General features: G+C 35.5%; 2 protein-coding genes across 3 annotated transcripts in view; both read left to right on the forward strand.

The window, feature by feature from the left end:
- The window catches only part of LOC122074547 (probable L-type lectin-domain containing receptor kinase S.5), a 19,845-nt gene extending 5,911 nt beyond the window's left edge, over positions 1 to 13,934 (forward strand). Inside the window, exon 2 of one of the 2 annotated variants that reach the window (XR_006138994.1) lies at positions 13,904 to 13,924. The gene's annotated coding sequence lies outside the window, so the exon portion shown is untranslated. Of the gene's footprint in view, positions 1 to 13,885 lie in introns of both variants that reach the window. The other variant, XM_042639418.1, reaches the window with a different exon arrangement.
- Positions 3,414 to 5,576, forward strand: LOC122074546 (galactan beta-1,4-galactosyltransferase GALS1-like). The gene is made up of 2 exons (XM_042639417.1): positions 3,414 to 4,694; positions 4,804 to 5,576. The coding sequence occupies exons 1-2, from the start codon at positions 3,556 to 3,558 to the stop codon at positions 5,156 to 5,158; spliced, it is 1,494 nt and encodes a 497-aa protein (XP_042495351.1). The 5' UTR covers positions 3,414 to 3,555; the 3' UTR covers positions 5,159 to 5,576.

The raw sequence follows: 13,934 nt of genomic DNA on the forward strand, positions 1-13,934 counted from the left end.
TATGATTAACAATAAAAATGGTCGTAACTCCTATTAGACTATTAGTAGGTATTGGATTAAATGATATGTATTTCCCATTCTAGAATGAGTTAGAAAAATTGAAAATCTCTTTACTCTCCAAAGATTTTCGTTTTGTAACATCCGATGCATTCCAAGTGACTATTAAAAATAAAAATCCATTTTTCACTTTCAATCGGTGCAAAACAAGAATCCAGTTAAAAAAATAATTTAAGTAATTGAAATAGAATAAAATTGTGACGAGTGGTAGCAGGATGTACGTATTGCAATCTTATTTTTACTTTCTTTTAATGTTAACCGTCCATTTAATATTAGATTAATAAACCATCTATTAATTTTTATATTGTAATTGATTCCTAGTTTTTAGGGGAGGGATGATGGACATGGTTACTTAACTTGTCTAATATTTTTTTAATATAAATAAATAATAAAATTTCAATATAAGCGGACTCCTCCTTCGATTCTACTGGGAAATCTCAATTCTCTCTCTCTCTCATTGCTTTTCTTCAACGTCCTTCTTTCTATAGCCGCCATTATCATCATTTCTCTCTCTCTCTCTCTCTCTCTCTCTCTCTCTCTCTCTCTTGCTTTGCTCTTAAAATATGATGAGGTAAGAAAAAAATCAACATAACTATTTTCAGGCACTGAGTATATGAAAGACTTGGCCACATATATCCAAATACCATGTTTACATATTAATCATCAGGGAAGAGATTGTATGGCAAAGGACAAATTTGAATTTATAAAGTAAACAAAGCTCTTGAATATCTAGGATTTTATTATTACTTTCATGAGTAGATATTATTAACCTATGAGAATTTACCATTGATGCAAATCTTCAGTGAGATTGGTAAACAAAACTTCAAATAGACTAAAAGCGCTGAAAAAGGAAGAAGAAAGAATGAACAGCCTTAAAGAATAAGCAAGGAGAGAGAGAGTATTGAGATTTCTAAGCAGAATCAAAGGAGGAGTACGCTTATATTGGGATTTTTATTATTTATTTATTTAAATATTAATAATATTAAACAGAGTTGTAACTGTTTATAACTCTGTTAGCAGGATTAACATATTTAACACATGTCAATCATATCGCTTACATGAACATTCGTCGGGCCAATGTTACGTATTTCTATTTTTCTGCACATACCGCGATAAATAAATTCACAATATGTCCGTGACGTTTAATAAATAACCGCCATTAACTGAACTACTGTCGGGGCTCAATCCTGGTTATCCACTGACATGAATTATCAATTATGAAAGTTAAAAAATGCTCAAAGCAATGAGTTTCACTGGAACGGCTTAGTGATCCAATGTTTTGGTGGGACCCGAAACACATCTGTATATGGGCCACACGCAACCATTCCAGCAAGGATCCCCCTCTACGTCCCTCCAAGGCCCAACAATTAATAGCGATCCCGCGTGACTGTCGGCCAGACGATTAAGAGTAGTGAAGTAGCCCATGGGGAAGTGGTGGTGGAGAGCTTGCAAAAGGGAGCGTTGCCTCCGCGTGTGTGGGAGTGAATTGAGAGCGTATGAAGAAGTATTATTTTGTATTTTATTGGACATGAAGAGGTCATTTCATCCATATGTTTAGGTGTATGGATTACATTTTTTCACAAAAATTATTTTCCTAGACTGTGTTTAGTTGCAAGAAAATTTAAAGAGTAGGAAAATGAAACCATTATCCCATGTAGAGTAATCCCCTGTTATTATATAAATTATTTAACCTTTTTTTTTTATTATATTTAATAATGATATGTTTTACATGTAATTTTTATTTTGCATTTTATAATTAAAGACTTTGAAGTTTGATCGCAAAGAATTGAAATTTAATATTTAATAATTAAATATGAAATAATTTGGAATTAGTGATATAGTCACAACATCATGATTCTAAGTATTGATATCATATAGCCTGTATTGGACAGTTCGTATTATTTTGGCAATCTTCGATCTCGACACTTGATCAATTTCAGTTGATCAGTACAAACTGGGGGTAAAAGAGTAAAAAATTTCATTTTTTTAAAGTTACATCAACCTCTTATGTCGTTTGTTGAAATTAAATAATCTCCCCTGAAAATTAAAAAATTACATTTAAACTCACCCAAACTAACATCATGGGAGAGGTGTTAGTTTTTTTAATGGAAAATATGATTTTACCCCCTCCTTCTTCTTCTTTACCACTCAACCCCTTCTCCCTAAACTCTCCAGCACGGGTCTTCCAGAACCTTTAGACACCCTGAATCAGCTGACCGTTTCTCTTACAATATCCAGAAACCAAAACCCTTGATCCTAGCCAACCACTGAACATTTTTAGTGACCATCTAAATCCCTGAAATCCTCTTCCAAAATCCACATCTTGCAAATCCAATTCTATAATCCAATACGGCTGCTTGAGGGAGAGGTTGTCGTGTTGAACCAATGAGAACGATGGGAAAACCCGTGCCAGAGAGTTTAGGGAGAAGGGGTTGAGTGGTGAAGAAGAAGAAGGATGAGGGGTTAAAATCATATTTTCTATTAAAAAAACTAACACCTCTCCCTCGGTGTTAGTTTGTGTGGGTTTATATATAATTTTTTTATTTTCATGAGAGATTATGTAATTTTGGCAAACGACAATGGAGGTTGATATAAATCATCCTCAAGAGAAAATAGGAGTATTTATGTCCCATACGAATGATTCAATATCATATCAATTTTGGGAATAATCAATACCCGATCTGTGCATTAAAACCGTGGTCACATGAACTGATTACAAAACATTTTTATTTCTTACTTAAAAAATTTCACTTTTCTTCCATTTAATTCCAGTTCAATCAAACACAATTTTAGAGATAAAAAAAAGTGAAAATGATGTACGTACTAATCTACAACTCCATCTCAAGGAAGAAGATCCTATTTGGAGAGGTTGTTTTCTTTGACCTGTTGTAAATAACCAACAGGGAAAACTGTATTCACAAAAATAAAGAAGGAAGGAAAACTGTGTCTTGCTCTTAATACCTTTGTCATAAAAAAAGAAAGGAAATAGCTCATGATGAGTAGAACACCTTTAATGGGGACCTCTCTCTGTAAATCGGAATTTTTAATTTCTGCTTTCCACGTACTTGGTTTTCATGATTGATGATGATTCACTATGTTTCTTACTCTTGCAGGATCAGTCAAAACCTTTTTTTGGTTGGATCCTTCACTTTTTCCCATAACTCATTAATTCTAAAATTAAGTACAGTGAATCAGTAACTGTTGTGTTGGATACGGTTGTTAAAGTTCTGTAATTAGGGTGAAGAGCAGGGTTCATTACCTTTTTGGAATTCTCCTCAACAAAGAAAGATGCTCTCTAAAACACCAAAAAGGGTAAAAAAGAATTAAGTTTAGAAAAATCCAGATATTAGCCTTCCAGTGCTGTCCCTCACGTTCTTCTGTCTCACACTCTCACTACCCCAACTTAAATACTCACATGACTGTGGAGTGTGGGCGATAATCTGTGAGAGGAGGAGGATCTCAAGTCTCAAAAGACTCCGATCGACCACTTCAATTGCCATGAGAAAGGAAGAACTACCGGCGTCCGTCGCCGGCAAATTCTCCGTATGCTTCGAGACAAAACCCTTGGTAGCTACATTGGTGGCTGTAACGATGGTCATGGTGATTTGGAATTTCCAGCCCTACTACGACAACTTCCTCTCCACCGCCAGCCGTTGTTCTTCCTCCGCCGCTCCCACCACTACCACCGTATTTCCACCCAATTTCTCCATTAACTCACCGGATGGAAAGAAGAAGCTGTTGTCCGCCGCCCTCAGCACGAAACCCTCCCCACCAAAGGCTGACCCAAACAAGCGTCTCTTCTACTCTTACGGAAACGCCGCCTCTCTCTTTGTCCAAATGGGTGCTTACCGTGGCGGTCCCCAAACCTTCGCCGTAGTTGGCCTCGCCTCCAAGCCCCTTCACGTATTTGGCCGTCCCTGGTACAAATGCGAGTGGATCTCCAACAATCGCTCCTCCCCCTCCATTAAAGCCAAGGCCTATAAAATGCTTCCGGATTGGGGCTACGGTCGGGTGTACACAGTTGTCGTCGTGAACTGTACCTTCTCTGAAAACCCTAACAAGGACAACACTGGTGGGAAGCTCCAACTGTACGCTTATTACGGCGAATCGCCAAAAAGGTACGAGAAGATCGTGGTCTTGGAAGAAGAACCAGGGTCCTACGACGAGTCCAAGTATCGCCCACCGTATAAGTATGAGTATCTTTACTGTGGGTCATCCTTATATGGGAACCTGAGCGCTGCGAGGATACGGGAATGGATGGCCTACCACGCTTGGTTCTTCGGGCCGAGCTCGCATTTTGTGTTTCACGACGCTGGAGGAGTGACGCCGGCGGTGAGGGCAGCTCTGGATCCGTGGGTGCGAGCCGGGAGGGTGACGGTTCAGGACATTAGAGCTCAGGAGGAGTTTGATGGGTACTACTATAACCAGTTTCTGGTGGTGAACGACTGCCTGCATCGGTACCGATACGCTGCGAACTGGACATTTTACTTCGATGTGGATGAGTATATATATCTACCCGACGGGAACACATTGGAATCGGTTTTGCAGGAATTCTCTGATTATACCCAGTTCACCATTGAGCAGAATCCCATGTCTAGTAAACTCTGCCTGAATGATTCGTCTCAGGATTACTCCAAGTAAGTAGCCACTTAAGATACAGATCTGAAATTTTGGTGTTGGAGAAGCTAAATTTAATTTTATTTTATCTCATCATTTTGAAATTTCTGATGGGTTTGAACAATTCAGGGAATGGGGTTTCGAGAAGCTACTGTTCCGAGACTCTCGCACAAGAATCAGAAGAGACAGGAAGTACGCGATTCAGGCTACGAATGCTTATGCGACGGGAGTACACATGTCGGAGAATGTGATCGGAAAAACGCTTCACAAGACAGAGACAAAGATCCGATACTACCATTACCATAGTTCTATAACGGTATCAGGGGAACCGTGCCGGGAATTTGTCCCGATGCAGAATAAGAATAACGTCACGTTGTTCGATAAGCTCCCCTATGTGTACGACGACAACATGAAGAAGCTTGCCAACACCATCAAGGACTACGAGCAGAAAACGATCGGGGCCGTACATTCTTTCTCACGATGACAAATTGAGCATCTAATGATAACGCGTGGCATCATCATGTGCAGGTGGATAGGATGTCAGGTCCTCCAAGCGGTGACCACCACTCCTAGGACTCTGTGTGGACTATAATCTATTTATAGGTATGGACCTCATCTATCAATGGATCTGGGTATCACTGAGGCCTTTGCTTTTGGTTTTGGTAAAATGTAATAGGGAATAAGGCCTTTGGTTTGGTATAAAGTATTGGTGGTGGGGTTCTCTGCTGCTTGATATTCGCTGGTGAAGAAAGGTGGTGATGAGGCCTCCTGACCTGAGGGATGGCGTCAAATTGTTAATTTGTTAATTATTGATTGATTTCTGTGTAAAAGTTGTCCTTATTCTACTTTTGTAATTTATTTTTGGAAATAGTTTCCTCCACCCATTGAATAGGGTTTACAAAGTCGATAATGCCCCTTATTGTTCTTGATACTTATTCTAGGTGCCGACAAGGGTTTTTTCTGTGTGAGAAAATTGCCCACTGTATTAGGATATCTTTTGGGAGAAATAAGGTTCTCCACCTAGCATTACCCAAGCCCATAGTGCTCCTCCTCCCAAATAATATTACCAAAAATAGTTTGCGTTCACCGGATGTCCTGATCCGATTGTTTTAGATGATCAAGATGGTTCCTTTTATGACCCCATTTGTTTGAAATATAAAAAGTGTGTAAAGACTTTGGATTGATAAGAAAAAGATAAAAAGAAAGGAAATAATGGAATATATAATTTCTTGTAGGATGGTATCAGGGATGAAACAAATTAGGTTGGGCTGATTTCTTATAACTTCAAGCTAATCTTAAATTCCAAAAACTCAATTTATGCTCAACCCAATCCTGTCGGGTTGATGCCAATCCAAACCCTGCTTAATTGTCCCTGATTTTCACCAAGTAGGGTTAACCTTGATTGATCTTGATTTTTTCATCATTTGTGATCTATGCATTAAAAAATATAATAATAATAATAATAATAATAATAATAATAATAATAATAATAATAATAATAATAATAATAATAATAACAATAATAACAATAATAATAATAATCAATAGATTATTATACAATTAAAATTATGAAGTGTAGCACAATAATAAATGTTCAAGACACCTAACCATAAGAATCAATGATCCATATTTCATTATTCTAAATAAAAGAATAGGATGATAGTCTCAAAATTATATTATATAAACAACGGTCGTGTCGACTTGGGTTGGGTTGGGTCGGGCTAGGCCGGACTGTGTTGGGAATAGCCCTCAACCCAAGCTCACCCAACCCTAACCCAGGTTTAGTATTTTTTGACCTAACCCACTATCACGGTCAGAAATCTTAGCCCACACCATGTTCAGACTCATGACAGGCCAGGGTGGGTTAGCGTTGTCAGGCCAAATTTACACCTCTAGGTGGTATTCTATGAGAAAGAGAGGAATTGAGGTGAGGTGGAATTCTACGAAAATAGGGAAAATAGGATAAGAAAGACAAAAGAATTTTTTTTTTTTTTATGAAGCCTAATTTTGGTGGGAATTTGGAAGTGATTGGAGTGAAAAAAATTAAATATCATATCAGCAAACAATAATTTTTGCATTAAAATACCTTATTTGCTAATTTTGACACCTCACTTACCCTAATACTTATATTTATAATAATTTGTGGGAAACAAGTATAAGTTTTCTATCATTTTTTACATTTATTTCATTTATTTTATTTCTCCATCAATCAAACATGGTCTACCAGTTTTTTATCCTAAGTGGATCAATTCAAGAACTGTCCTATAAACTATTGCTACCAAAGCTAGAATCCAGTCCCATTTACTAATAAGACGATCTGGTTCGTGTTCCGATTATTGGCACAAGAGTCTCAAACATTCAAATATAAGTATCTATGACATGACCCGATTCAAGATATACATTCAAATTTAAGTGTTTCTTTAATTCATAACCCTCAAATATTTTTGATAATTATGATTCAATTCTTACATAAGATATAACTATTATTATTAACTATAGTAATAGTTCAGTTTTGGATCCATTGAGATATCATCCTGAAAAAAATAAAAAATCAATTCATTCAAATAGAAAGTATGATAAACACAACGTTTGAAATCACATTACCCGAAACCAAGGAATGAAAATGGCCTTATATCCCAAAACTATTCCGTGTCTTAATTAACAATAGATGGTAAAATCATATGAGCAGTCTCATTTAGTAATGGAAGGATGGAAGGATTGTACAATTAGGATCCCAATCCCAAATTGACACTCTTAGCTGTATTCATGTATGCTTCCAAATTCCAATTAATATTTCAAATCAAACGCTTTAATTAAGGAAGCACCAGGAGTCACCCCTATGGCCCTATCCCATCGTCTTCCTTAAAAAACGTACAGTAGATTTGGGGTTTGGTTGCGCACAGAGAATTCAGAAAAAGAAAAAGAAAGAGTGAAGCAGAAGTTACAGAGTGCCTTGTGTGGGGGAGGAGATGATTGAGGTTGTGAGGATGGATATGGGCCCTTGCCCTTGAAAATGATGAGAGGGCGGAGAGCAGTTGTCGTATTTCGTTGGCTCTTACTTGGAAAAAGTGGTGTGGGGAGCTTTGTACTGTTTCGTCCCTATAAAGTAAAAAGGAAAAGGAAAGGAAATAAAGTTGTGGTGGTTGTTCCATTTCCATGTGATGTATTTATTGGTTAAATTAATTATTTGGATTGACTATATGAGTAAGTTTAGTCAATTCAAGAGAACAAAAGTGAGAGTAACTAATATTGATCATGTTTAGCATACTAAGTGAAAGGTACAATTAGATTTTTCATAATTTTATTAAATTCTTATTCTTGTTTCTCTGTATAGTTTCTTCAATTAGGGTTTTGAATTCGAATCCATAGTTAGATCCAATAAATGGTATAAGAGGAAATCACATGGGACAATAATCGATTGAATTTTTCTTGTACATGAGGATTTTGATTATTACTTAATATCAGATATTAAAAAAAAAAAAAAAAGTAACAGTAGATTTATTTATTTATTTATTTATTTTTTACTTTTTGACACATGAGAGTGCCCGATGTGCTGATGTGATAGCCGACTGTTGAATGCTGCTCACTAGAGTTGGAATCTAGGATTTTGCAAGTTTTTTTTTTTTTGCTTCAAAAACTATTTTTTGGCAATATGGTTTTGGAATCCAGAACGGATTCTGATTTTTGTTTTGATTTCAAAAACCACTTTTTGCAACTAGTTTTGAAACCCATGTAGCGGATTGGTGGATTTGGTTTTCGCAGTTTTGTTTAAAAAAGAAGAAGAAGAAGAAGTTTCTGCAAATTAGTTTGCAGGTCGATGGCGGTTGATTTTTTTTTTTTTTTTTTTTGGAAGAAAAGATAAGAGAACTAAGGTAACATGTGTCCAGACGATAGACCCAAACTTTATCATAGTTTAAGTTGAATTTTCTCTGTTCTTAAAGTTAAATGGGTTGAGTCCATGGTTGTTCTTTTGGGTTATTTTAACTTAATGTTAATGGGCCAAGTCCATGTTTATTAAGTGTAATGGGTTCAAGGCCATGTGCATAATTTAAAAAGGCTTTGAATTAAAAACGTGGTGGGCTCTTGGGCTTATTTATTATTATTATTATTATTATTATTTTTCTCTCTTTTTAAGATAAAGAAGTTATTTGGGTTTTTATTAGACTTGGGTTGACCCCGAATACCCGAGTGACCGGCATTGATAGGGAAAGTTAAATATATTAAAAAAAAAAAAAAAAAAAAAAAAAAAAGAAAGAAAGAAAGAAAGAAGAAGAAGAAGAAAAGAAAAAAAAAGCCTCAAGTCCTTTTTGCTTGTTTCTTAAATGAATAGTGATTTAAAAGCCTGTTTGCTTAGGTCTAATAAAACAGAGATCCTAAGGGTCTGTTTGTTTGTAACTTATAAGACAAGGGCATGTCTGTTTATCTTTTATTTGAATAGTTGCTTACAGGTTTGTTTGGATTCTGGTGGTTTTTTATATAAACCACTTTAAACGTCAATTTAAGGATCGTTTTAAGGCCAAATTGAAATCCCTTTATTTGCATTGGATTCATTGTTTCAGGCCACATTTAATGGTATAATATAATATATGACATATTTATTTGAAATTTTATGTTGCATTTATTTTTAATCATTGTAACAAGATGGCATAAATCAATGTTTTGAAAAACGCACATTGTTATTGGTTACCATGAGATTGAAAAAGGTTTTTAAATTGAGATATGTTAATATGGAAAATGGTGTAAGCTTCCACTCATTCTTAGTTGTAAAGTAATTTTTTAGGAAACCATGAAAGGATGAGGTGGAATCCACCAAAGTGGTATATCTTATTATTTCATGGTTTTCCACAGGACAGCAATGTAGGTAACATTTGCCCAAAGGTGATGTCACCAAAGTTAAGAAAATGATAGTAACCTAGAGATTCCTAAGCCCAAAGGTGAGGGGATTTCAAAATTTATTATTCTTTTCACAGTAAATATAGATTTGCAAGAGGACCAGTGCATTCTTAGCCCAAAGGATAGAAATGTAGTAACAGTTGTGACTTTTATATTGTTATTGTTGTCATAGTGATATATTTAAATGTATGTTTTGAGCATAAAGATATACATCTCCAATGAAAAAGATATGATAGAACTGAGTGAAACCCACCAAAATGGTATGTTCAGTTCGATTGTATCTTCCTCAACAGTAAAGCTAATACTTTCCCAAAGGTTATATCATCAAGGTTTGAGGATAATTATTTACATTTTAGAAAAGAACATTGAATTAGGAGTTCTTTTGCCCAAAGGTGATTGAATTCTGAAGTTAGTGTTGTTTTCATAGTTAAAATAAGAATATAAGAGTAACAGTTAATTCCTGTCCCAAATGATAGGGATACAGTTTTAGTTGTAACTCTTATTTAACATATATTGATAGTATTACATGCTTTTATATTATGATTTATATTTTAAAATTTGGCATGTATTGTGTTATTGTTACTGCTCTAGTAGGATGACCATTCCCTTAAGTTATGTATCTTCCATCCCAATGTCCATTGATAACAACTATCAAAAGTAGGTGGAGGAATTAGAATTGCATTTAGGTCTTATTCACTTAGACTTGGCACTTAGGGAGCCAAAACATGAGCTTCTCACAGACTCAAGCAGAAGTGCTAAAAGGGTTAAGTTTAAGAAATGGACTAAAACAAATAGAAAATGCATACTTATTTTGAAAAAAACAGTTCTTGAAATTATACGTGGGAACATAGAGATCAAAGACACTGCAAAAGAATTCCTGGATGTTATTAAAGTTATGTTTCAACACAACAAGAAAACTGAGAAGTCCACATTAATGATCAGGCTAATGAATACAATGTATGATGGATATGAGAGTGTTAGAGAATATATTTTGGGTGTAGTTACTAATGCTGGTAAACTTAAGGATCTTAGAATACAGATCGATGAAGAATATATTATTCATATTGCACTGAATACTCTCCTTAGTCGGTATAAGATTATCCAGTCTACCTATATTGCACTGAAAGACAATTGGAGCTTAAATGAGTTTATTTCCATTTACACTCAAGAGAAAGAAAAATTGAAACAAATCAGGTTTGAAAGTGCACATGCAACTTTTCACAAGGGATATTCTGGAGGACCAATCAGAAGGAACAAGAATTTTTACAACAGAAGAAGTTTCAAGCCATATGACAGGACTAAGAGCTTTTAAGAACTTGACACATCTCAAAAGGCTCAGGATGAAGAGAAGACCAACAACATAGAGTTTTTTTGTGCCATAAGAAATGACATGTGAAGAAGGACTGCTTTATTTTCAATAAATGGTTAGAGAAGAGGAAGAATTTTGGGGCTGATAAATAGGATGACGCCAAAAAAGGGTGAGGTAGACTGATCACCAGCAATTGAGAACAAGTAAAAATTGGTCCCATCAAGTAGTTAGAATTTCTTTATATTCAGTTATTTGAGATGCTTGATTAGTGGGAGCTCTATTTTTGTTTAGTACTTATTTATGTTTTGAATCTTAGCCCGAATGTTTTGGGGCACAGTTTGATGAATTATGGTTAAGTTTTAGCATTTACATTATGCATAGTTATTTTTTTTATCATTTGGTTTATGGTTTCATTTGAGAATGTTTTTATAGGCAGTAATTGTCTTAGTTATAGGCAATATTTTACCACAGTTCAAAAAGTAATGTTTGCCACATTTTAAGACAATATTTATCACAGTTCAAAAGCAATATTTATCACAGTTTATAGGCGAAAAACCACAGTTAGATATTAACCACAGATCAAATGCGATTTACCATAGTTAAGGTTAATATCACAGCTAAGGACCTACATGGAATGATAACAATGTAATTTGAGGATATGTCAATGTTTCCATGATAATATTCCACATAGATTCGTGTTGAGAAACTTACTTATGTTTGTAATGACAGAAAGTTGTATGCCGTATATTGAGGTGTATCTTCTTCTGTTGTTCGATGTGAGTGATTTTTCAACTGAATCACAGTAAGAGTGGCTAATGTAATGAGATTCTATGGTCACACCAATTTAAAAACACCCTTATAATTAATGTAACTCAAGTGGGAGATTGTTAGATTTGTGAGCTAAATTAATTATTTGGGTTGACTAAATGGGTGGAAATTGAGTTTCATGAACCGATTCGGTCCACTCTCAAGCTTAGGGATATGCTGGCCCAACCCATTGTGGATTAGGGTTTTGGATGCAGGACAGTATTATAAATATTGGGTTTTTGGTCCCCACAACCATTATTCACACTTCCCCACTTTACCACAAGAGTGAGAGAATCAAGAAGGTTTAAGGGATTGTAGAAGATCCATAAACAAGCCAAGAAAGCGAAAGTGGGAGTGACCAATATCGATCATTTTCAGCATACTAAGTGAAAGGTACAATTCGATCTTCCATAATTTTATTAAATTCGTATTCTTGTTTCTTTGTGTGATTTCTTCAATTAAGGTTTTGGATTCGAACCCATAGTTAGATCTAACACCATGTTTCATTAAATCTTAAAACCAATCAATGACCAAGCTCTTAGAGGGTCAGAAACAATCCTGAACTGAAGAATGGGCCAAGGGTAAGGTGATAGAACCAAGAAATGTCAAATTTTGGCAGTAGTAGACAGATTATAGAACCTCCTATGCTGATAGTATGTGGCCTAAACAAATGGCCCACCTACAAAAGGGACCCATTAGTACTCCATTGCTGAAAAGCCATCCACAAAAGTTGCAGCAGCAGTAACAGAGCATCAAGTTTTAAGGAGCTAAGGCCATGGTGAGATGGTCTCGTCTCTCCAGAAAGGCTGAAGCTACAAATGCAACCTCACGTCTCACTTTGAGTTGTTGCCATGGTTGCCTGGACCAATAAATGAATTGTCAACTGGGTTAGAGAAAACTAGCTAGCCTGGGTATTGAATAAGATGGGCTACAACTAGAAGCACTCTAGTAACCAGCCCATACTACCATTTGGCCCACGTGCAATTTGTTACCATTAAACTAAAAGGGAAAAACCAATTTTAATAGTCTAACCTTGATAAGATTATCAAGGCATTCCATCTCATTGTGCGCAATTTTGACCATTGATTAGATCTGAATTGATCATTGTCAAATTTTTGAGTCTAATTCAATCAAATTCCCTCCATATATAAGGTTTGCATCACAATATTAAAGTATTCCAATGGCTATTGTGCACTCTCCTATAGCTTGGAGGCCCTTGACTCTCAAATATCTCTAGCTCCGTTTGGTTGCAATGGGAATTCAAAGGGAAGAAAATAAAAATTCAAACTTTAAAAAGAAATGTTTAATTATTATCTCATATGATTGTATAAACTACTTAATTTTTTAACTATATATTTAATAATTATATATTTTATATATAATTTTTATTTTACATATTATAGCTAAGGGTTTTGGATGCAAAATCAAGTGAAATTTTATAACCAAATGTGGAATAATTTAAAGTTAATGTTAAAGTCACATGGGTAATGATTACATATATTTCTTTATTAAGTATAAAAATATCACTTCCCTTCTCTTTAATTCCCCTTACAACCAAACATAGTTATTTTGTCACGGAAAAACTTTGTTTGGACTGAAATTTTACATAACACATCAACCTTCCCATTTTAGCATTCAATTTGGGTCTGTTGGATCTATCATATGATAAATATTTGGGCCACCTTTCTTGTAAAATTTTCCCAAACTAAAATGAAAATGGGCGCCCATTCAATGCCACCCATCGGCATATGGGTGTTGAGTGGGCTGGATTTTGGCCGAATGAAGATGTGTTGAAACTTACCCCTCGTTTATAGCATGAGCCACAAACTGAGCCACTAAGGGTGTCAACTAGTTGTTCCAGGCGGGTTTCAGTTTGGCCTAATCCTTCTTTATCCACTTTAGGATCCCACATCGTGAATGACCTATTTAAGTAATAGGTTCTCATGAGCTAAGGCTTTGTTTGGTTGCAAAGAGAATGCAAATTGTTTATATAAAGTGGAATTTTTTTCCCAGAAAAAATAAATTTAGATGTTTGATTGCAAAGGAAATATATTTTACATGTGAAAAAAATTTCACTTAACCATTAAAATTTTCCTTTCTATTTCTCTACCAAAACTGGAAGAAAAAGAAAAAAAACTCTACTTTCACGAGCTCTCCCACTCTCGGGACTCTCAACCCGCTTATGACTCTCAACGATCTCTCTCTCTCTCTCTCTCTCTCTCTCTCTCTCTCTCTCTCTCTTATGCAAGTC

This window comes from Macadamia integrifolia, chromosome 3 (assembly GCF_013358625.1).
Source record: "Macadamia integrifolia cultivar HAES 741 chromosome 3, SCU_Mint_v3, whole genome shotgun sequence".
Classification (NCBI taxonomy): domain Eukaryota; kingdom Viridiplantae; phylum Streptophyta; class Magnoliopsida; order Proteales; family Proteaceae; genus Macadamia; species Macadamia integrifolia.